General features: G+C 49.0%; 1 protein-coding gene across 1 annotated transcript; it reads right to left on the reverse strand.

Moving 5' to 3' along the window:
• CYS1 (cystin 1) lies at window positions 1-15506 on the reverse strand. Its single transcript, XM_033512934.1, has 4 exons — window positions 15347-15506; window positions 14693-15291; window positions 6496-6548; window positions 1-1320 (listed from the first exon to the last, which is right to left on the reverse strand). The coding sequence occupies exons 1-4, from the start codon at window positions 15504-15506 to the stop codon at window positions 1218-1220; spliced, it is 915 nt and encodes a 304-aa protein (XP_033368825.1). The 3' UTR covers window positions 1-1217.
• Window positions 15507-20938: the final 5432 nt, after the last annotated feature.

The following is a 20938-nucleotide window of genomic DNA, read 5'->3' on the forward strand; positions in this document are numbered from 1 at the left end:
TTCAGAGTATAGATGCATTTATTTTTGTTTCACAGGTCCCAGGAATCATAAGGTACTTAAAATACAGCATCTTAAGAGGTGTCCTGCAGTTTTTTCTGCATTTACACGCAGTGAAGATTTCATCCTTTTATGCATCAGTTGAAGATAGAAATGAAGTATTTTTCTACTTTTGATAATAAGCAAATACTCATAATATGTTAAGATGCAGATATAACAAAAGCAGAAACCCAAAATACCAGGCTTCCCTGTCTAGGAGCACTGAAAATACTATTTCCTTAGGAGAGACAACTTTCTGGTTTACTTTGCAGTCAGCTAATGGTAAAATGCAGTGATTTTTCTTGTAGGACAAGAAATATGAGGGAAAGGCCAGAAGTGGCAAGTCTGAAAACTGATCCCAAACAGCTGCTCTGCAAGAGCATGCAAGTCCCTCTCGAGGAGGATGACTGAAATGGGGATGTGCCTCCTGCTTTCACTGCCATCCCTGGGATGGATCTACACCCAGGAGCCCCAGGTAGGACACCTATAGTGGGATCCTGCCCCAAAGGGATCACAGAAATCCTGTGTTCCCTGATGGCTTCTAGGAGCCTAGTTTGCCAGTGTGGTGGGATTTGAGCTCTGGGATTACACTGCCTATATACTAGATGGTGGGCTCAATCCCCTTTTCCTCTTCTCTCTCATACTGTGGACCAGACTGAAAGAGATAGGGCCAAATTCAGATCTAGATCTGAGGCTTGCACAGTGCAAGGAGTACATCTAGCACATTTTAAGTGGCAGAAACATGAATTTCATCCAACATCCCATTTAGGTTCTGGATCAGATGATATTGCTTTTTTTTTTTACTAAGTTCAAAGCAAGATCTTCCTTCTAAGCACCACATTTCAACATCTCTACTATGACACTTAATTCTAGTACATGTTAATTTATAAACAGCATTTAGAAATTAGCTTCTAAATATTGATTCTTAAGATGAATTGGTTCCTCTCCCAGTGACACCAATCAGAAACCAGCAGCTGGTGAGTATCTTCATTCTCTCACTGATCAGGTGAACCTTCTCCTCTGTGCCTCCCAAGCAGCCATGCTGCCTCTGGTGCTCCAGAGCCCCCCCAGCCACCTGTCCCGTGCTGTCTCGCTGGGTGAGACGTTGTGTTGTCAGTAGCAGTTCTGCTCAGCTGGGCGTCCAGGATCAAGCCTGACATTCTCGTGGTGGGGAACTGGATTCAGCGGCAGTACTCCCGCTCGATGCTTGCCATGAGCTCCTCCTCCGAGTAATCATATAATATTGTGGACTGCCCCAAAGGCTTCTTGTTGCTTTCTGGGCACCTATCATGGGAGGGAATGAATTACTGCTGTTATGAGAGAGAATCAGGCTCTGAAGATACAAGAAGACCCTTGGTTCATTTTTTTTTGTGAATGGAAAGATCAAGCTGCACGTGGCTCGCTGAGACACAGATATTCTGTCATGTCTAGTTCCCATACCCCACTGGCACATCGCCTGCTGACATTTGCTATCACTTGGCACCTGTTTAGTCTGTGAGTTCATTACAGTACAACCCTTACAATGCTCCAGATCAAGCTCCCAGAACCTTCTGAGTTAGGCTCAAGCCCAGCTAAAGGACAGTGTAATCTTCATGTGACTTTTAAGGTTTTATGCAAAAAAGAGATTATTTTGCTTGTATTCATAAGGGATCTGAGTTTCAAGCAAAGTATGAAAGCAGCTCCCTCAAATTCCTCTTACGGCTATTATTTGTTTCCACATCAGCCCTCCCATGAGTGGGAACTGATGTATTACTCAAAGGGAACTGGTATGGAGTTTATTGCTGTTTTCAGAGGTGGTTTATGTTGGGTACAAGAGAAATCTGTGCCTACCTGCATATGGGAGAACAGTGACAAGTCTTCTGCAGGCTTTGACCACTGTACCTCATGCTACCAATTAAGTCTACTTGATCTTGCCTTCCAGGACTCGAGAGGAGTGACAGAAGCTGACAAGTGAGTGCTCCTCCTTGGCCTTGTGGACATCTGTGAGAAAGCTGGGCCATCAGGCTTGGAACACACGGCTCCTTGGAATGGAGGTCATGGTGAGGTGCACAGCTAAGTGGAGAACTGAGCTGGTAAATCCAAACTGTAAAGTGCTCTGCCATGCCATGTCAACCAAGACTTTGTGACCATCCACTAGTGAAGAACAATAAATAAATGTTTTGGGTTTGTGTGTCAGTTAGTTTGTTGCCAAAGTGGAGAGATTTTCATATCCACTAGCATGGCTCCAGATCTGTCCCAGACTCACCATGTATTATCTACTGAATTCTTCTAAGGATGAGATCTATCCCAACCATTGCTCTTGCAGCTGGGATGACTAAAATTCATCCATTATCATCCTTTAATGAAAAAAACTGAGGACCTGTTTACTAGACAAAATCACAGGAACTGCCCCAAAGTAGGTTTGTAAATGTAGAATTGGAATTGAAGCAAAGAACCCTGACAGGCTTTTCTAAGGACACTTTCTCCTATAGAGGAGGTGCTTTCGTACTTCTCTCCTTGGGCCAGGGAGTATTCTGTGTGTTCCTCCCACAGGCAGTGGCTGTGGAGTGAGTGGCCACAGTGCAGTGCAATGCTCCCTCTGCTCTGACCTGCCCTGGCCACAGAGGCTCCTGCCCAGCCCAGCTGCCCTGACCAGGCTGTGTTTGTGCCATGGCCCCCCAGTGTCAGAAATAGCCTGGTGTTTTCCCTGCAGTCACCTGATGGCCAGCTGGTGACACTGGTAGTGTAGGTATTAAACTGCACTATGTCCTCGATGGCAAGTTCAACAAGCAGCAAGTAGGATTTAGCAACTGGACTCTTCTACTTATTCCTTTTATTCATTTTCCTGCTGAGGGCTGCAGGGTATCTGATTTCCACTGCACTAAATAAGACCTGAGAAGAAAGCTACAAGTCCAAGAGCTCAAACCATACAGCAGCATTTACAAAGCAATAGTGGGAAAAGGAAGTGCAGAAATCTGAGTTAAAACATACAATTTACTGATTTAAACTCTGCATTGTGACAATCCTCTAACTAATTTTATGTTACGTGACGAATAAGAGGCAGAGCTCCTGGCAGCTTGCTTGCAGGCCCACAGAAGAGCCATTGTTTCTCTTAGCAGTTACATAAATTCTCACTGTTAATTATTCTCAATGCTTTGGTTTGCATGGAGAAAATCTCCAGGTAAAACTCCTTGAGACACAGATGTGCTTTTGAAAAAAAAAAAAGCAAAAAAAAAGCAGACTCCACTTCCTATGCACACCCCAGAAATGAGAGGAAAAGAGGGCTGTGTTTCTTTCAAGAGTAAAGGAAAAGCAAGCTGCTGTTCATACTATTCCTATACTTGTGGCAAAGTTCTCTATCATTTAATACAGGAAAATTGAAATAAAAAATGGCAGCTTTAATCTGGATAAAAGGAGAAACTTCTGCAGCCTGAGGACAGCAAGCAGAGGAACAGGCTGTGTGGTTGCACAGGCTCTATCCTTGGAGGTTTTCAACACCTGATGGGACTAAGCCTGGAGCATTCTGCTCTGACTTCACAGCTGATCCAGCCTGAAGCTTGAGCTAGAGATTGGACTAGAGACCTCCTCAGGCCATCTCAGCCTAAACCTCCATCTCAGAGGCACATTGGTGCAGCTATTTCTGCTGATCCTAGAATTCAGTGAGAAGCTGTGGCAGGGAAACCCCAAGCTCAGGATGTGCACAGGACAAAAGCTGGTGGACCACAGGCCTGTTCCCGTGCTCCTCCAGCTGCTCCAGCAGCAGAGGAGGCACCTTGCTCCTCTTGTAACCACATGCCAGGGCTGCAGAGCCTGGCTTCATGCACACCGAGTCTACCTGAGGGCTGTTAGACCTTCCAGTCAGGAAAGTAACAGGTCAGTACCTTGAGTGGAAAGATTTTCAAACCCCAGGTGTTCTGGGGAGGGAGAGAAACCTGTGAAGGAATAAAGCTGAAGGACTTAGCTGAAAAGCATACAAGAGGGGAATCTGCAGCATGATAGGACAGCAAGGAAAAAGAAGGTTAGTACAGCTCCATCAGGATTACTGTGCAGGCTTCTGGGCGCCTCACTGCTGAAATGTTATTAACAGCTCGGAGGGAGTTTAGAAAACAGCAATAAAAGTGATTTAAGAGGCTAGAGCAAAGCAATTTAGGAAAGAGGAAAGCAAGAAATGTGCTCCATTTCAGCTACAGGCTTCTCGGTGTTTAAAGTTTTGTAAGGAAGCAGGAATTGTGGGTGGGTTTTTTTGTTAAGTGTAAAAACAATGAACTATGCAATGTAGAGAAGGAAACGCAAAGAGCAAAATCAGAACAAAAGTGAGCAAAACCACCTTTGAGCAAGATCCTAGCAGTGGGGGTGGCTGTCAGTGCCATATCCCTGGTGTCAGGCAGGTGCCTGGTGTGGGGGAGAGCTGCCTGCGGGCTCCCGTGACAATGGCCCTGATGGGTGACTAGGGTGACAAGCTCCCAGGCAACAAACCTGAGTTAAATGGCTGAAAACTAGGCTGGGGTGAATCTAGGCCAGTGTTTTTTATCATTTTGCTGAGGATGGGGATGTCCAGGGTTAATCATTAAAACGCCTTCTGCAAGACCTAGCAGCTGTAAAGTGGGTCAAAACAACGCCCCAGTAACCCTGCCAGAGCCACGAGCCTTGGCAGCAATTATAAAATCATTACCGTGTGCCTGGGCTGTGTCATCCACCCATCAACTAGCAGAGAGCAGTGCCCAAAAGATTTTGGGGGAGGGATGATGAGAGGCAACACAGCCCAATCAGGAGCACATCCAAAGTATTTACCAGGGGCTGGTTTAGGTGCTTGTGTGGTGTCACACGGGCATGTTCTAGGACAGGAGGTGCACACCCACCTCTATCTCGCGTGACTGCTCTCTTGACAGACGCTATTAAGCCTCTGTATCTAGCTCTTCTTCTCCTTCCCTGACACTTGCTTCTCCTTTAATTGGCTTTATGGGAATTTCTTCAGTCAGCAACTCTATCAAGACAAGGCTGACTTTTGCTGTTTGTGAATGTTTACCTAGAATGATTCCAGCCACAGAAATGTGAAGGATGAGACACCTACGCACGCACGTTAACCTCTGTTTCCATGGCTTTATTTGATTTTATTTGATTTGATGTCTTCAAAAATTTGCTGTGTGCTGGGTCATTTCCAAAAAAGTGTTTGCATAGTTCTCGCCAGCAGAAATTGCAACTCTGCTGATCTCAGGCAGTACAGGCACTTCACACGTGAGCTTGTGCTATGGGACTCTGCAGTGGGTATAAAGTAAATGTCTAAATGAAAGTGACCTCCTGCTCTGTCATCCCAGATCAGAAAACATTTCCTACTGTCTCAAACCTTCCCTTTGCATGTCAAAGAGGGTGGGAGAAGAAAAGCCTTGGCAGGATGTGAGGGGCCAGTGGGGCCAGGGAGCTGCATAGGGGCCTGGCAGGGCTGGCTGTGCACCCCAGAAGGAGATTGCTCAGTTGCCACCATAGCCCAAAAGCCACTGAGGATGCTGGGAAGCACACAGGAGAGGTTAAAGTCCCTGCAAGAGCACCTGTACAAGCCTTGCCATCAGAAAAGCCAAGGGCAGATGTGTTTTCTGAGCGCTCTGGGAAGCAGCAGCCTTGCCAGACGAGCTCCCTGCCAGCTGGGAGGGAGAGCAGGAGCGGGAGGGAGGACAGCAGAGGGTGCCTGGGCTCTGCTGACACCCACCAGCACTGCTGTTAGTAGGTCACACAGCCCATGACCAGGATCTGCAGATTAGTCTGCTCCAGAGTGCTGCAGGGGCAGAGGGGCTGGATGACAGCCAGAGCTTAGTGCTGAGGAGTCACTTTTTAATGTAAGGAGGTGATATTTTAAGACAGTTTTTCAAACCTGTTCATTTCACCTGCCATTTTTTAACATGTGGTAAACTTTCCCCATTCCTGGTGCAAGCAAATTTGGAGGCTCACTCTGCTGGGCAGCTTTTGCTCGTGGAAAATTTCAGATTTCTTTTGCACCCAGAGCAGCAGGTCCTCATCATTCCCCATCCCTGAGGGACACTTGTCTCTAACTGGTGTAGCATTGGGGCATCTCATGGGCTTTCTCTTATGATTCCTGGGGAGCAAAGAGACATTATTCTCCTTTCCCACATGCTGCAGAGGCCACAGGTGAATCAGGGCCTGAGCTCTTTGTTGGAGCAATTCTCCATAGCTTTGCACTAGCTACTCCAAGGTGCCTCTCTGACATGTGGACATCCTAAATTCCGACTGCTCACGACTTCTATACTACACTTAAGCTGGAGCCTGGGTCTTTTTAAGCAGCACCTAATATTTTTTTTTTGAATTTGCAAGTAAGTAAAAGAGCAGAATATTTAGGGTTACAAACCATTTAACACAATTCCATTCCCAGCTCTTTTACACAGTGTGAAGAATGCAGAAATAGCATAAAGGTCCCTTTATTCCACCTGCTCTTCCCCTCAAGACACCATGAAAGCAGGGAACACTCACTGATGGTCGAGGTTGTTGTTCTCTGGGTCTGGTGGGCTTCTGGTTGACAAAGCCTAGGATAGAAGACAAGACACAGTTAAAACACTTTAAAGTCAAGGAAGGTGATTCTCCCCCTCTACTCTGCTCATGTGAGACCCCATCTGCAGTGCTGTGTCCAGGCCTGGCATCCTCAGTACAGGAAGGACATGGACCTGTTGGAATGAGTCCAGAGTGGGCCATGAAAATCATCAGACATGGAGCACCTTTCCTACGAGGACAGCCTGAGGTAGTGGGGGTTAGTCAGCCTGGAGAAGAGAAGGCTCTGGGGAAACCTTGCTCCAACCTTTCAGTACCTAAAGGAGGCCTACGAGAAAGATGGAGAGGGGCTTTTTACAAGATCTGTAGTGACATGACAAGGGGCAATGGTTTTAAACTGAAAAAGGGCAGGTTTAGATTAGATCTGAGGAAGAAATTCTTACTGTGAGAGTTGTGAGGCACCGGAACAGGTTGCCCAGAAAAGCTGTGGCTGCCCCATCCCTGGCAGTGTGCAAAGCCAGGATGGAGGGAGTTTTCAGAAATCTGGTCTAGTTGAAGATGTCCTTGCCCATAATGGGGGAGTTTAAACCAGCTGATTTTCAAAGCTCCCTTTCAACCCAAACCATGATTTCTTTCTATGAAACCCATGTCTCTCCACAGTGGGCAACATGTCCTGGTTTAAACCCCCTGGTTTGGTTTAAACCCCAAACAACCTCTGTGCAGACAATACAGGAACAAGAGGCTCTCCTTTACCAGCCCTGTCTGCCAGTTCTGTTTCAGCATTCAGGGTGGCTGGGTGGCTGCCAGCTACAGAACCAAAAACCCTGAACACTGACCTGTTAAACCTCCCAGTTTTCCATGAATGCCCACTGCACCACCAGCTGCAGGTAACAGTATGAAAATACCTGCTAAGGGAGGAAGTCACTACAACATCAACACAGTTTTCACCTGACCAAGATGTTTCCTGGAACAATTACCCATCTGGAGTGAAACATCCATCTTCCCTATGCTGGAATCCACAGGCTTTCAATTGGGAAACAAGCAAAGTCAAACCTAATGGTATTGAAAATGGGGGCAGTGATGGGACTGTTCCTGCCCATCTGGGCCAGTGTGGGAGCTATGGAGGGGCAGTGCCCCACTACAGGCTCTGCTGGTACAACAGTGATGGCTTCACAGATGGGTTTGCACCAATTTAAATCTGTTGGTATTGGTCAGGCTGGAATGTGCCATCCACTGGGTAGAAATACCCACTTGGGTGTCTGCAGGTATTGCATGGCACCCGATTTTAATTTGCAAGATTTTTTCACTACACTCCTTCCTCATCTGCTTCTCCTGGGGGATGGACAGGAGTTGAGGTTTAAACACCATGGCCTCAGACACTGAGAGGCAGACAGAGAGGTACATGGCAGCGAACTGCTCGGTTCTTCCCTGCCTCTTGCAGGGCTTTTGCTGCTGTGGCCACCTTTGGCTCCCATGCTTCAGCAGGCGAGGAGAGTTGCAGCAAGGACACCTCTCCCACGGCTCTGGGTAACCATCTCTTCCAGGTGAGCCCTTAGAAGCTTCCATTTCAGGAGCCAGGAAAGGTGTCTGTGATCCACTGCATTTCACATCCTAGCTGCCTGATTAAAATGACAAAAGATGTTGCCATTCTAGAGCTTTAGTGTAATACCGTCAAAAGGCATTCCACATCCTTTCAGAAGAATCCCTGCTCTTTGGCAACACTTTATTTTCTCTGGAAGAGACTGAATTACTCTAGAAAGAGTTTCTGGGTCCAAGCAGAGACAAGGGTATGTGAGAAATCTGACAGTGAGGTAAGACAGTTCCCTCCTGGTAATTTATGATTGTTTCTTGGCAATCTCCCACAAGGAACAAAAGCAAGAAGCAGTGCCAGGAGAACAGCATGCTGAGCTCTGATGGCTCACTCCTCCTGGGATTGCATCCCACAACACAGCTCCTCATCCATTATCCACTGGACTACTGTTGCAGCCCGAGTCTCCTTCTGCCAGGTGAAGAACATTATTCATCCTCAGCACCAAGGGAAATACAGTTCTTTAGGAGTGCTTTGATGATGTTCTTCCCACAGTGAGAACCCAGCGTCCAATACTTCTGTGCAAAGGATGTGTTTGGATCATTTTAGGAAAGAGGTTGGACTGTACAGTAGGTTGTGTGTTTTTCCTTCCCTTGTGGCTGACTCCTCCGTATTACGAGCTGTACGTGTTGTGTGGGTGGAAGACAGAATTAATTCGTCATCAAGACAGTGCAGCTCTGGTTAGCAAAATCTGCTTCTCTGTGCAAAACCTGCTCCCACCTTTTCCAAGGGATCTGTCAGCAGCAATACTTATTTCCCAAGAGAATTTGGAACTGGCACAGGTAGATTTCTACCAACATTTCATCCAGTGCGTGAATCAAAAAATGGTGGCAAGTAAAACCAAAAGGCACCTCCAGCCTCTGCCTTTTCCCTGCCATGAGAATGCCCGTGTTTCGGGAGGTGCCCCCAGTTGCTGCGGGCGAAGGAGAGCTGGCGGTGGCCGGGTGACACCGTGCGCCGGGCAGCAGGCAGGGCACGGAGCACCGGCTGCCGGGGCTCTGAGACACAATAAAAACCGGCCCCACCCAGCCGGCTCGGGATTGCTGTAATGGCTATGTCGCAAGTTCAGCAGATAATTAGTACTAGCCCTTTATGTGGGTTAGGATGATGTGCATGTCAGGACACTTTAATATTATGGGTTCCTATCCTACAGCTAAATAAGTAATTGCTGGCCTGGTTGGCCTGTGTCCTGGTAAGAGATAAATGAAGTCAGCTTCTCCTTTCTGCAGCTTGCAGTCATCTTTTTATTACTCATCTAGACCATGGCGTGTCTCCTTGTTTTCCACCCCACTCTCAGCACAGGCATCTTGTGCTGAGGTCTGCTGTGCCACAAAGCCCCACATCTATCCTTCAAGTTTAAAGGCTTGGATATTAAGCTCACCCAGCATGTAGCCACATTTAATTTAATGTCAGGACATGTGGGATGGAACGGTTTGACAGTCATTGCACACACAGTTCAGCCATCCTTTAGGGCAGCAGCTCCTGGGAGCAAGGCAGAGCTCAGAGCTGGAAGCAAGAGCTATTTCCCTCTGCTGCATGGGAAATAGCCAGCACTCCTGGGGTGCAGCTTCCCTCTCCCCCCAATCCAGTGCAAGTTCCTCATGGCCCTGCCAGCCCTTAACCCCCTACTTTCTGTCAGCTCCAGCAGCTGTGAGTAAGCTGGGTGAGCACACCCTTTCCTGGAACCTTCCACAGGGCCGTCTGGAGCCGTGTACCTTTGGAGGCTCCAGAGCTACTCCCAAGCTGCACTGAAAGCAGCCAGCTACAGTCTTGACTACTAACATTGTCTCCAAAACTGGGAGGCCATCTTTGAGAGAGTCCCAGTGCTGGTCCCTAAGCCATGCCCAGGCATTATTTGGGAGACTACAAGGTGGTCCTGACCAAAAATCATGCCAGCTCAGTGGGGCAGATCATCACGGTCCAGTGCCAGGCAGCAGCTGTGGTGCAGTTTACTGGTATGGATACAGCCCTGAGATGCACTAGAGATACAGACCCTGAGCACTGCTCAGGCCCAACTCACGTCCAGGGAGTGACTGATCCACGTACAGCATCCACTTGGGAGCAGCGAGGTCTCGGCCACTGCTGGCCCACTGAGTGTGGGTTTCAGAAAGGCACAGCCTTTCTGAAAAATGTATGCCAGTGCCTCTTTCCCTGCCTCCGCTCCTCCCAAATCCCTCTTCACAAACACTCCACAAACTGGACCAGCGGACCAGTCTGAGCTGAAATGCCAACCTGCTGCGGTGGCAGGGAGGGAGGATGTCAGCTGCAGAGCCCTGCAGGTGCAGGCTGCAGTGGAGCACGGAGGGCTGAGCTGGTACCGCAGAGGGGCTGAGCTGGTACCACAGAGGGGCTGAGCTGGTACCACAGAGGGGCTGAGCTGGTACCACAGNGGGCTGAGCTGGTACCACAGAGGGGCTGAGCTGGTACCACAGGGGGCTGAGCTGGTACCACACAGGGGCTGAACTGGTAACACAGAGGGGCTGAGCTGGTAACACAGCAGGGCTGAGCTGGTACAGCAGAGGGGCTGAGCTGGTAACACAGCAGGGCTGAACTGGTAACACAGCAGGGCAGTAGCTCCAGCACAGGACCGGGGACTGGACAGTCAGCACTGCTGCAATCAGCCTCTCCAACCCGCAGCCAGTTATTGCTGGCAAAAAAAGTGGCTCATCTAGGGTGCCAGTAGGTACCAGATGTGACACATGGCCACGGCTGCACGCCTGGAAAAGCACTCCCAGGCAAAGCACTTCCAGCTTTGCTTTGGTCTGCAGCAACATCCTCTGGCCAGCGAAGGAACTGGGAGCAGGCTGTGGATGGGAAGTGGGCAGGGATGCAAGGAGTTCCCACACGATTCTCCTCTGCTGCCTACTGAAATGCCAGCTCCCAGCTATTCTGTACATGCCCTGGGCTTACTTTTTAGATCACAAATAGTTTCCAGGGCAAAAACAACCCACGCTCTGCCAAGTGAAGGGGGGAAGTTGTGGAAAATAGCTAGTCAGCAGTTTTCCAAGTCCAGGTGCACCACAGCTGTGCTGGGAGGGTGAGGCTGGCTGAGGGGGCAGCACAGCTCGCTTCTTCTGGACTCCAGAGAAGTTTCAAGTGCTTTGAACAAGACAAGAAATATAACTGGAGAGAGAGGGAGACCTTTAACTCAGCAACCACTGGATCTACAGCTGGACATTAACTGCAGAATCTGAAATAATCTGACTTTGGGAAGTTCAAGGAGTCCCAGATATTCAGCTGGAGATGACATTTTCTGAAGGCCTCGTGCTCCCTATGAAAGTGTAGCACAAGGTTTAGATTTGAGGTAATTTCTGCCTATTAAGACAACCAGAAAGAAAATGTTGAAATAAACTGATAACAATGTGAAATTGAATCCGATTTCTGTTTGAGAGAAGTACATTTTAACAGGAGTAGAAAAATAAACCTGAGTTCCTGTAAGAAACAATTGGGGCATGGCATTTCATGTCCCTTCAGGACCCTTTTGTGTTTGCAGCTGGGGCTGACCAGCCACGAGGTGACGCTGTGCCACATCGGTCTGCAGAAAAAACATCTGGCTGAAAAAATCAGGCAAAGCTTTGAACACTCGGGTGTTTTAAAATGATATGATAGTCCCTCTAGAAGTTGGTGAATACACCCTCTACCTGTGTTACTCCTGTGATGCAGTTGGGCTGATTTGCTTGATGGAATGACATCCCATCTCCAGCCAGGAGGAGCAGTGGTGCCATGGAAAAAGCTGTTAAAACCAAAACCCTAACATGTCTGTATAATTCCTCTATTTCAGGAAACCAATGGGGAAATGCCTGAGGCCACGGCCTCTGCCCTGGCTTCCACCAAGAGCTGCCACCCCTGCTCTGTGCTGCAGCAGCACCTGCAAAACCTCAACTACATCTTGAGCAAAGAAAAAGGAAAAGCACATACAACCATCTGGAATTGACAGCAAAGCTGAAAACAGATGTTTGATGCTGACAAGAGGTGTTGGGGTCTGCTCTGATGCATGTGCAGGTTTCCCATTGGGATTTAGTTCCCAGCCTGCTGCTGTGATATGCTTTCACCCTTCTTGCTCCCAAGCACTATCTGAATATAACAGAGGTGGCTCAAGCCTTTAAGGCAGCTGCATGCCTCTCCACCAGCCTTTGTCACCTGGCCCGACTGCCCATCAGTGCTGCCAGCCTGCTGCTGGATGGCAAACTCTGCCAGGGCTCAGCTGTAAAACACAACACTCATGCACTTACGCCCAGGAGAAACCCAGCCATGACAGCAGAAGGAGGAGTCCTGCTTGCAATTCCACTCTCTTCTGACTGGTGTCAAAGGTCTCTTCTATTCCCAGTGGCCAGAATCTCCTCCTTCAGGGGCTATTTCTCATCAGACTTTGTTACTGAGATACCTCCTTGTTGCCTTTCCCGTTCCTGCCTCACCTTCTCCCATTAGCTCTGCTGAAGTAACTCATCCTTTCTTCTCTGAGATTTCTTTGCTTATCCTCCAATTTGGACAACTGAACAGGGCAAAGCAAGCAAGTTCCTACTGCAAGACAGAAACTACAAATGACTTGAGGAGCTGGAAAGACTGAGAGAAATTGCCCTCAAAATTACTAGTGATGCAATGAAGCTGATATCCCTTTCCAGAAACCTCTTCCCCATCCTCCTGGGGATGCAGTTCACACAACAGCCTAAAAGACTAAACTGCACCCAGTAAACAACCAAAACCTGGTGCTGCAGTTTCCTCCCTCCTTTTCACAGGCAAGTGACTTTTTAGGCCTCAAGAAGTCAGAAGAGTAAGCCCATGACTGCTGCGTCTGCCTCTCAGGTTCAGAAAAGTAAAGCAGTACCAAGAAAAGCTTCAAGTTTGCCCTGAAACCACCTGAGACTTTTCTTGTATGTCTTTTGTATTTTTGCAAAATACAGGTAGTTCTTTGCTGCCTTTATATGCAACCAGAGCTGTGAACTGCCTCCCCAAAAAGAGGCAGCATCAACAGCTGGATGAGGAGACACACAAGATGCTCAGCATCACTGCTGCCTCACTGGTGGCACTGCTGTGTGCTGCACACACTTGGCCTCACTGGATGACCAAGGCCCCACATGCCTGCTCCTCAACCAGGCTGAGTTGTGACAATCCTCACGGACATCTCTGTGCTGCAAAGCTTGACAGCATTCCCACCCTGGGTCTGCACCACAACCTGGGGTGGCCAAGGTGATGGAACAGGTTCCTCACCATCATTTCTGACAGAGAGGGAAGTCTGAGGCAGGGAGTGAGGCATAGTGACTCTCACACTACCCCAAGGGTACCTACATCTTAAATTCCTCAGCCTCTAGTTTGCTCCTTGCCATTAGTTCCCTGGTATCTACTGTCGTATGGACTGTCTCTACAGGCATTAGAAAAGAAAGATGAGGGCACCTCCATTGCCTTTCTGATATATTATTACCCAGAATATACCTCTCTTCAAAACAGGGTTAAGATACTGGTTTATGCATAGGAAAAGTCACAGCTTACAGAATTATTAAAGATCCAGCCATGATATTCACTTGTGGAAAAAGAGGGAAAAAGAATACCAGCAGCCTCTATTCCTGTAAGTAAAGATAAATGGGAGAAGTCAGGAGGATTGCTCATAAATGAGAGTCCCACTGAGGAGAAAGTAGTGCTGGAGTGAGCTGCATTCATTCTGCAGGAGGATTTGGAGTTTAAAGAGCAAGGAAAAAATATGTCAGTACGAGATCTGTATTTTTTTTTTCTTCAATTTCCAAACCTTACTTTGAGGTTTTTCTTTAAAAGCTGTCTAAATAAAGGGCTCTCATACAGAACCCTGCCAAGTTTCCTAATGGAAAATTTAGTCTGTGTTAAAGTAATCCTTAACCCACAGAAGTGCAGTTCAGTGGTGGAAATGATACCCTTCTACAGAGCAAAACTGAGGCATGCAAGGCAGAATGTTCCTGGGTCCTAAATATTTCTTTCAATCTTTGAATTTATTACTTTATACTGACAACTTTTGTGTATCTATGGAGAGCAGTGTTTATCTAACAAAAAACACACAGCTTCCAAAGCCAAGCTAAGATGAAAGATGCTGGTGATTTTTGGCCTCATCATCAGCTGATATATATGCTGCTGTTATTCTTGGATTGGAAAAAAAGGGCCAAAAGATAAATCTCAACTCCCTCGGAAGCAAATCCATTATTTGGTAAAGAGATTGAAACATGTCTTTAGGAAGAGCCAGACTGCAGTTGCAGTGGATTGGCAAACATTAAACAGTTTTATGTTCACATCTTAAAACTTCTGTTTACAAGCCTGACCCAGGAAAAAGCAGGAGCCGATCTTTATAAAGTCGAGCTATTTCCACAAGTCAGGAAAAGAAACCTCCAGTAGCACCGGGAGACCGAAGAACGTGATGGCTCCTCTCGGGACCGTGTTTCCCTTGCACCGGAGTCTGAAAGCGCAAAGACAACAGCAGGGAGAAAACGCAAAGCGAGCACCGAGCCTGGCCCGCAGCGAAGATCAGAATTGAACGCCGTGGCACCGGCTCCGGGAGGGCTGTCCGGGCGGCGGGGACAGCCGGGCTGGGCTGGGCTGGGGGCTGGGGGCTCGGGGTCCCGTTCGGGCACTTACCGCCTGCTGGAGCGGGGCCGCGCCGCCTCCCGCCGCCTCCGCGCTGCTGCCGCCGGCAGCCGGGGCTCTGCGCCCGGGGCCGGGCGGTGCCGCCGCTCCCTGCCCGTCGGCCGGCGGCTCCCGGCTCTGCCCCGCTCTGCCCTCGGGCCCCGGCGGCTCCCGGCTCTGCCCCGCTCTGCCCTCGGGCCCCGGCGGCTCCCGGCTCTGCCCCGCTCTGCCCTCGGGCCCCCGCCGCCGGCTGCTGCCGCTGCCCATGGCTGTGGGCCGCCGCCTCTCCCGGCCGGGCCGCAGCGGCGCTCGGCGGTCCCGGAGCCTGTCGGGGGGACAGTCCCAGCCCGCAGCGCCCCGGGCCGGGGGCGGGAGCCGGCGTGCAGGGGAGGGGTGCGCGGCCGGCTCTGATCGCGGTTTTGGGCAGGCTGCCGCGCTCCCCTGTCCCGTCCAAAACTTCCCAGCCCAGCCCGTTAGCTCGGGCCTCCCAAGCACCGGAGCCTTACATACATCTCCCGGAGCTGGGGTGGGGGGACGCTGCCATCTGCGGGGACCATGCAGCGGGATCAGCTGTCGCAGACCTTTGCAGAGCAGCCCGGGGCGGGGGATGCCTGTGGGGCAGGTTTGCGGCACGGAGTGCGGTTCCGGCCACGTTCCTGGAGTTACAGGGAAGCCCCCGGGCAAAGGATGGGTCAGCTGGACACCCTCTTGGCCGATGCCCACAGACGGAATCGCTCTGCTTCCCGACAGCCTGTCGAGCCTGTGGAGCTGATCCCCCAACCATCCTCAGCTGCTCTTCGCTTCCAGCAGTGCAATATTTGCACATTGTTCGATAGTGGAAGATTATAGATACTAAAGGCAAGGCTGTCATTCCCTCCAGGGATGGAGGGCAGGGGAGTACAGTGGCTGCTTGGTGTCCAGCCTGCTCTGCCTCCCTTCCTTCCAAACCAGCCGCTGATAAAGGCAGGAGGCACAGGGCTGTAATTCTTCTTGCTGCTCCTCAGCACTGACTGCAATGGTTGCATATACCAGTTGTTCATTCTGCTGGTTCTTCCTGAACCACTGAGCTAAAGGCCAAGAGTTTGTAATGGAGGGGCTGGAGGAAAGAATGGTCAGATCATTGCCAGAAAGATGAGCTCATAGCAGTGGGGGCTTATAATAAAGATGGGGACAAACTTTTTACCAGAGCATGTATTGACAGGACAAGGAGTAAGGTTTTAAACTGAAATAGGGCCGATTCAGACTAGATGTAAGGAAGAGATTTTTTTTTTCTAATGACGGTGGTGGAACACTGGCACAGGCTCATCCCTGGAAGCATCCAAGGTCAGATGGATGGGGCTCTGAGAGTCTGGGTGAAGTGGAATGGCAGGGGGTTGAACTAGATGACCTTTATATGTCTCTTCCCACACAAACTGTGACTGAGAAGGATGTTCTGTTGGAAGAGTACATCATCTGGGAGTGTGGGGGTGTAGTGTCACATGCAGAGTCCTGGAGCTGGAGCCAGGCCAGTCACAAAGCTGTTTTGGATCTGAGTAAGGTCCTGGAGAAAGGAGAAATTATGAGGCCTGGTTTCTGAGGAGGAGACGGTGGAGCTGAATACTGGACTAATTAAATAGCCCCAAACAAAATGTCCCAAGGGAACAGGCTCTGCAAGCATCAGAGACAGAAATTCTCCACAACAAGATGTGAGCAAATTCCTCCTCCTTCTCCATCCCTGCACGCTGTCTCTGAAGGAGTGGAGCCTCCTGGAAAGCTTCCTGGCTTCCCCCATGGAAACAGTTCATTCCAGGACAGTTCCCCAGATTCACTTGGAAGCAATGCTGGCTCCATAAACCAGCTGTCAAAATGAGCCAAATGCCTTGTGTTTTGAAGCAGATCGCTGCCGGAGCCAGGAAAGTGTTTGAGCAGCAGTGATCTCAAATGCTGCTGTGGTTTAGCAGTGACACTGAAGGACTCTGAGGCCATTAAATGATATTTCCCTGCCCCTAAAGGACTGCTGAGAATTAAAGAGAAAACTTCCCAAAAGTTAAAGATCTGATAAGCACATGACTCCTCAGAAAAATCAGTAAATTGGAAAATTCCTTTTTATGATGGCCTGGTGCCTTTTAAGACTGTTTCCCAGCAGGGCCAGTGGATAGTATCTTGGATGGTCTTCAAGAGTAAGGGTGGAAGTGTGTAGTACAAATGCCAAATATGGCATGTGGATCAATTTTACATGGTACCTAGCCAGACCAGCAAGGAGCCAGAATCCTGCACATCAAAAGCACAGTGTTATGGAGCCAGCAGTGTTGGCTCCTGGCTTCTCCCAGGCCATGTGGGAGCCCAGGAGCTCTTCTGGACAATGATGCTGGAGTTCCATGGTAGATGGTCTCTTCTGGCTCCTTCTGTGCTGGCACTCTCAGCCTCTGCTTTGGGAAAGAAAAGGGTCCCTGTTGTTAGCACTCTTCAATCATGCCTTTTATTAAAATATTTAATTATAGAGAGATAAATGCATACACACACACATTTATACTTGTACATATTAACATCTGAGTCTTTCTAAACCATCACATTTATTTGAAGAATGTGGGATTATTTTAAGGTTACCATTATCTATTGGAGCCACTAGCACTTATTTACCCTGCTATAGAATTTGACTGGACTTTTATGAGCAAAGCCCAAAGTGGAGTTGAGGAATGCAATTGCCTGGACAAAATGGGACTTATTTTCAGATTGCTCAGTCCCCAAGTATGAGACTAAACCATACTTAATTTAAACCTGACTCTACCTCATGCCGTGTCTCATGCTATCACCAGACTACAGGTAGGACTGTCACTCCTCTCTCCTGACAGACTTTCTTCTGTGAAGAAAAAGGACATGTGAAAAATTGCAGCCGGCTCCAGCGGTATTTTTTGTTCCCTGCCTTCTCCCCAGCCCATGGTTGCTGTGGGATGACCTCACAGACCCTATCCTACACCCCACTTGAACCTGAAAGGGAGACCCCTTAGTTCAGACTTGTTCTTTGTTAAAGCCAAGGAATTGTTGTTCTTCTGTGATGCAGAGCCCGAGCTTTTTGCTTCCTCAGGTCTTTGCTCTCTTGTCTCCAGCTCCCGGAGCAACCAACCCTCTGGCCCCAGGACAGATCTCCGTGGCTGTAGGCAGTGCAAGGAGCAGCCCAGCCCACCCTGGCCCTTGCACTCAGCAGCACTGGTGCAAGTTGGGGATGGGGAAGATGGAAGAGCATACCCTGTGCCCCACAGACATGTTCCCCTGGCAGGGAAAGCATGCTGAGAAGGTCCCAGCACCAGCATTTGGAGGGGTGTTGTGCTGGGCTGTGTGTCTGCTCACCCTGATGAGGCGTGATGGGCAGCTGCAGCGCTACCAGCAGTTGTGATGGGAGCACCAGAGAGCCAACACGAGGAGTTTCCTTGCTGGGTAAAATAAAAGGCTCCCTCCAACACAATAATCAAAGCAAAACCTTGGGAGCTGGGTTTTTCCAGGTTTTTGTTCCCACCAGAAATTTTATAAGCTATTTGCTATTAGTTCACTGAAGGAGCTGATCTTGTAGCAATAAATGTCACAGCATGTGTGTTTAGATTTAGTTTTCTTTCCTAATACTTACTATGTTTTCAAAAAGTCTTCAGCAGAGATAGATGCAGTCCCTTGTCATAACAGTTCTGGAAAACGGTGAGGGTTTTTTTGTGGTCACCTGTATTGACCACAGAAAGGATTAAAATTCAAAGTTAAAATGCCAGATTGGATATCTCCCTCTTGCTTGCTGACTGAAAGGGTGATTTCTCCCATGCTTCCCAGGTATCCTTCACAGGGTATTCACTGCCCTGGCATGTAGCATGGGGAGATTCTGCCTCTTCCTGGCTGTCCTCCACTACAGCATGGATGATCACTGCCCAGACCTGGACACTCCTGCCTTGCACCATGAGGACACCATGGCACGTTTGGAGAGAGCCTGGAGGTCTTGGTACACATTTTCACTGTGGATTTGTTAGAAGAAGCCCAGTAAATGTCTGTCAAAAAGTTGTTTAGATATCAAACTAGCTTAGACAGCTTTTGCCCATCCTCTGAGAAGAAAACAGAAAGATTTAGTCTGTATGGAATAAGCAGGAAAATCTTCATTTCCCCACTGCAAATGGCTGGATTGGTGTTACCCTTCAGTGAACAAGTTTACATATTAATCTGCCTTTCTGACATTAACTTGTATGTGTAGCAAAGGCAATGTGTACCTTGCTCAAAGCAAGAGCCAGTGTCTATCACTTGGCTTTCCAAATGTTTACCCAGATAACATCTTCATTTGGGTTTTTCTACAGTTCTGACCCAAGACCTTCTGAAAAATTTATTTCTAATGTTGACAGGTCATAATAATGACCTTATATCTGGTGGGTCTGTGCCATATCTTGAGCTGATGTGCTGTGAAATTCAGTGGGTGGAAAAAGCTGGACTTGGGAAAGAGCACAGTGCCAATGTTGTCTACCTGGGGACCCAAATGGGGAGTGGGAACAGGAAATTTGCTTTGCCCCCTCAAGTCCCCCAGAGAAAAATAACTGCAAGAGAGAGGCTGTTGAGATGCAGATAAGAAAGGTCCAAGAGGCTGAGTTGGAAGGTGAGGGTTAGGAGTTAATGTTCCTAAAGCTGTTTCATCTCTGCTGCTCCTCAAGGTGCTGCCTCATGCTGAACATACCTTTCCCAGCTGACAGGAGCTGGAAAGGTGGGTGCTTTGCAGCAGGGGAGACCAATTCTCTGACTCAAGAACCATCCTTCAGCAGCTTCAGGCCAGGATGCAGTGGGGAAACCACAGCTGGAGGAGGGAGAGAGGTTGCCCCTGTATAATTAATGGAGCTGGGCTTTGGCCCAGGGCTGGAGTTTGACTCATCTAATTCACTAAAAAACTGCTGAGAACAGATGTTTAAATACAAAAGCATGTTTTTTAGGAGTGTCCTTTCAACACATCTTGGATTTTACTGCAACCTATGCATTGCCAGTAAATATTTATTTTCTCCCTGCTTCCCACATTTCAAGGGATGGGCTCTGCTTTGTTCAAAAACACAAGAATAAAGACCCAGCCCAGCAAGAGTTGTGTTTCGTGTCTCTCACCACACCGTCTTTCCTTTGGGAGCGCGGAGGGCTCAGGCCATGGGAGCACTTCCAGCATGGCAGCTGCAGCTGGCTCCTGCCCAGAGAGGCAGCTGTGCCACAGCTGGAGTGTGACAGTACGTCCTGTGTGAGCAGCTTGTGTGCTCATAAGGCAGCTCTTTCTTTTGAGTCCCTCTGAGAGTCTCAAACTATGGCCAGATGACAAAAAAAAGGCCAAAACCACTGTCACCTGCAGGGCAGGGGGGAAGCTCCCCAGCAGGTGAGACAGAGCACAATGCAGATGAGCTGGTGTCCACCTGGTAGGGCTGTGTTCTCACCAGTGACAACTCAAGCTACAAATTCCAGTCAGTGGCCAGGATGCATCAGGATGGATGCAATTACAAAAGTGGGGATGACTCAAGCTGTTTGCATGGTGTTCTCACATCATCAGTAGCATAAATGCTGCCCTTGGCTCCACTCAGCCCCTTTGAGTTTTCCCCAGCTCCCTCATTTTAATTCTGACTTCCCCCCGGCCTTTCCCACCGTGACTCCCAAGCCCAGCATCTCTGAACAGGGATGCCCTGCAGGGCACACCCTGCTCCATCCCCAGTGGGCTGCTCTCCTGCAGAGAGCCCTGCTGGGTGTCCTGCTGAGGCTCCCCCTCCACCTCCTTCTCCTCTCTTTGTCCTGGTATTCACCGTGGGACTTTGTGGGTGGCCCTTAGAGATGGCTGCCTCTAACTCTGTTGGGTAAACACAAAAGTGTAAGGAGACAGGAGAGCTCTGCAGAGATCCTGTGGGTGTGTGAAGCTAATTAGCAATAGATGAACCTCCCCTTCCTGCAGAAACTTTGTTCTTGTTCCAGGTTTGTGAAGATTTTTTTCTCACCCTCAATGAGGACAGGGTTGAAGTTTCTGAAGACTGGCTGACATTCCCAGTGTTTGGTGGGCTACAGGATTTCAGCTACAGCACTAAATCCGAGGCCTCAGCAGAGTTACAGCTGCTGCTGGGCTTGGACCTCAGCAGACCTGCACAAGCCTGGAGTGACACCAGGCAGGCTGTAGGGAAGCAGGCAGGTGACAGGCCTGGCTTTGAACAGCAGAAACTGCTTTGTGGCCTGAACAGCACCCAGTTCTCCTGTGCCTTTTGCCCTGTCCCAGCCTGGAAGAAGGCAGGAGGCTACAGGAGCACT

The sequence above is a fragment of the Parus major genome, chromosome 3, assembly GCF_001522545.3.
Source record: "Parus major isolate Abel chromosome 3, Parus_major1.1, whole genome shotgun sequence".
Lineage (NCBI taxonomy): Eukaryota > Metazoa > Chordata > Aves > Passeriformes > Paridae > Parus > Parus major.